Raw genomic sequence first — 3,483 nt, 5'->3', positions numbered from 1 at the left:
TGGTGGTGCTGTTGGGTAAGCTTTGACTTGCTAACCACAAAGTTGTCAGTTCAAACCCACCAGCTTATTTGTGGGAGAAAAATGAGGCTGTCTGCTCCCAGGAAAATTCACAGCCTCCGAAACCCTATAGCATTTTTTTTTTCTTTCCTCTACAGTCAACAGATTCAGGATGCAGTAGCCTATGCCTGGAAAATCATCAATAACATTATTATCTATCAATCTTCTGAACAATGGACCCCCAAGATTTCTTGAGAAAGCAAGTTTAATTATAGACACCTAGAAAAATCTATTCTGCTTTGATCAGCCACCTTCCTACAACTAATTGAAGAATACATCTACTATAAATATATATCTTTACCAATCAGGTAGGAAGCCCTGGTGTCGCAGCAGGCCAGCAGCTGGAAACCAAACCACCAGCCACTCAGTGGGAGAAAGATGAGGCTTTCTGCTCTCATAAAGATTTACGGTGTTGAAACCCCACAAGAGGAGTCCTACTCTGTCCTACAGGGTTGCTATGAGAATGAATTTGATGGCAGAGTTAGAAAGGTGTTGTTGTTGTGTGTTTTTTTTGACCAATCATGTAATCCCATTTACATGTTACCCCAAATAAAATTCACTGCTGTCAAATTGATTCCAACTCATCGTGAGCCTATATGACAGGGTGGAATGCCCTGTAGGTTTCCAAGACTTTTTACTCTTTATGGGTGTGGAAAGCCTCGTCTTTCTCCTGAGGAGCTGCTGGTGGTTCTGAGCTGCTGGCCTTGTGGTTGCCAGCCCAATGTGCAGCCACTATGCCACCGGAACTCCTGTTGCCCATCCACAAACTAAAAGCCAAACCCAGTGTCATGAAGTTGATTCCGATTCAGAGACTTCATAAAGGGTTTGTTTCCGAGGCTGTAAATATTTCTGAGAGCAGATAAGCTCCTCCTCCTCCTGTGGAGTGCACTCTGGGCTCAATCCATCAACCCTGAAGTCAGCAGCCTCAAGTCTAACCCACAGCACCTGTGCCGGCTCACAGATATCTTACCAGAAGCTCCCCAAGCATGATTTTCTAGATTCAATCTGCTTCGACTACATAACAACACCAGCTTCTTTCTTGTCTCCAGGGTGGCTCTTTCCACTGTGATTGTGGACGTTTTCTCAACCATCTCTGCATTTTCAATATAGGTCTTAGTTTTACAGAATTGTTGATTTTCACTCTAGCACACACTCAAGTAAGAAATGTCGCCCAATTTGCAAGCTGCACAATAAGTAAACCACAAATCAATTTCTGTTCTTGGTCAATGCTATTTTTAGCAATAGCAACATGGGAACTTCTACTACTGAGAGGTGGTGGCAGCCAGGAGGCGCCTTGGCCAACAGGAACCAAGCTCTGGTCTGCCAGGAGGCGGGCAGAAATCTTACCACTGAGCCACCACTGCCCCCTAGTGTCTCAGAGGGAACCTTTATGTCCCTAGTGGGTTTGGTTCCAGCCAGGCATGGCTTTGGATGTATTTCACCAACACCCAACCAAACCCATTCTGAATCAGAACTGTGACGTTTGGTACCTGGGCTCCAAACCTGTGTGGTTGTGTTAGGGTGCAGAGATAAGCCCGACTCACAACTCCCCCTCTCCTTACCCCTCCCCAGCAGTAGTAGCAGCAGCAGCAGCAGCAGCAGCAGCAATTTTTTTTTTTTTTAGAGAAATGTTGTGTTTAATGGTAAAGCGTAGCGCACTCCAGCACGGGGCATGGCCTGGAGTTGAAGCAGCAGGGACAGGTCGGTGCAGCCCACAGAGCCTCACATGGCAAACAGGATGAGGAAGGCGACCATCAAACAGAAGAGCCCCATAGCCTCAGAGAGGGCAAAGCCCAGGATGGCGTAGGAGAAGAGTTGCTGCTTGAGAGATGGGTTCCTGGCATAGCCAATGATCAAGCTGCCGAACACGGTCCCAATGCCAGCCCCCGAACCGGCCACACCGACTGTGGCCGCCCCAGCACCGATAAACTTGGCCGCGGTGTCAATATCCCGGGAGACCACGCTGGTCTGGAACTCCCGCCTGGCCACCTGGAGCGGGGAGCTGCTGTAGGAAGGCTGTTTAGATGGGATCTCCGGCCTACTCAGGAAGGAGGCAGACACAGGCCTGACGAGACCCCTGGCACAGCAGCGGACCAGAGCTGGAGGAATGAGTAGTGCCCCAGTGGTCTGCATATTTTCAATCTGCGCTCCAACTGCCCTGCTGCCCCAGCTTGGACCACAGTACTCGCCTCGCTCAAGGTGACTGACCAGTCACAATTTTTTTAAAGCATAGAGTCCCTTCAAAATAAACGAAGTGGGTCCTTCTCAGGAGTTGTCCCTTTGAGAGGTGAGAAGGAGACCTTGAAGGGGGCCACGTCTAGTTTCTAAATGGCATTTCCAAATGGGAGGGGGACGTGGCAACTTTCAAATGAGCTAACTCCGTTCTCGCTTGAGGCTTATTTATGCCTTCTTTCAGTCTTCTCTGGGTCACTGCGCCAGGCCAGCACGTTTCAGAATTATCTTGGAGCACAGTCCTGTGTCGGGATTTTCACTGGGGCCTGGCTTCAAGGTGAAGGTGTTTCCACGCCGGTTCTCACAGAGTCCTTAGTTCGTTGCTTGTTTCAAAGGGTGCTTTGCTCATTGGCAGGGCAGACGTCCCCGTTCTGTCCCTATGGACCCCTATAGCTGTCACTCCATAGGAGAAGGAGGAGGCGTTGTACTCCAGTAAAAAGTCACAGTTTGAGAAACCCTCAGAGGCCATTCTACAGTCTTGTCTGGTTAGGTGCCATTGAGATGGGTCTGGCCTAAGCACAGCAGAACGCAAACTGCACGGTCCTGCACCATCCTCACAATTGTTCCTACGCCTGAACCTATTGCTGTAGCCACTGTGTCGATTCATCTTGTTGAGAGCCTTCCTCTTTTTTTGCCACCCCCCCCCCCTCTTTACCAAACATGACGTCCTTCTCCAGGGACTGGTCTCTCCTGACAAGATGTCCAAAGTACGTGAGAGGAAGCCTGGCCATCCTTGTCTCTAAGGAACACTCTGGCCTTACTTCTTCCTCTTAGCAGTCCATGTTGCTTTCAATATTCTTCTCCAGCACCACAATCCAGATGCATCGATTCTTCTACAATCCTCCTTATTCAACGCCAACTTTCACATGCATACGATGCAACAGAGAATACCATGGCACATCTTAGTCCTCAAAGTAACATCCTTGCTTTTCAAAACTCTAAAGAGGTCTTGTGCATCAGATTTACCTAATGAAGCATGTCTGAATATGTCTGAATGAGTACAATGAAGTCTTTCAAAATTCCATTCCTCTCAAGTTAACCACAGTTTATAAGAGTTCACACGGTTGAATTTCTTGGCACAGTCAATGAAGCACAAGTAAACATCTTTCTGGTCTTCTCTGCTTTCAGCCAAGATCCATCTGACGTCAGCAGTGCCGCCCCTTGTTCCACATCCTCTTCTGAATCCGGCCTGAG

At 48.4% G+C, this 3,483-nt stretch overlaps 1 protein-coding gene across 1 annotated transcript; it reads right to left on the bottom strand.

Annotated features, from left to right (window-relative positions):
- Nucleotides 1-1,665: 1,665 nt before the first annotated feature.
- LOC142439663 (ATP synthase F(0) complex subunit C1, mitochondrial) lies at nucleotides 1,666-2,259 on the bottom strand. Its single transcript, XM_075542204.1, has one exon. It carries the CDS (start codon nucleotides 2,188-2,190, stop codon nucleotides 1,780-1,782), a length of 411 nt encoding a protein of 136 aa, XP_075398319.1. The 5' UTR covers nucleotides 2,191-2,259; the 3' UTR covers nucleotides 1,666-1,779.
- Between the last annotated feature and the right edge of the window lie 1,224 nt (nucleotides 2,260-3,483).

This window comes from Tenrec ecaudatus, chromosome 2 (genome assembly GCF_050624435.1).
Source record: "Tenrec ecaudatus isolate mTenEca1 chromosome 2, mTenEca1.hap1, whole genome shotgun sequence".
NCBI classification, from domain to species: domain Eukaryota; kingdom Metazoa; phylum Chordata; class Mammalia; order Afrosoricida; family Tenrecidae; genus Tenrec; species Tenrec ecaudatus.
The sequence above is the reverse complement of the archived record's forward strand: the minus strand, read 5'-3'. Positions and strand labels throughout refer to the sequence as shown.

Excerpts from the sequence above, each read along its gene's own strand:
- LOC142439663 (XM_075542204.1), bottom strand. The coding sequence starts at position 2,190 with ATGCAGACCACTGGGGCACTACTCATTCCTCCAGCTCTGGTCCGCTGC.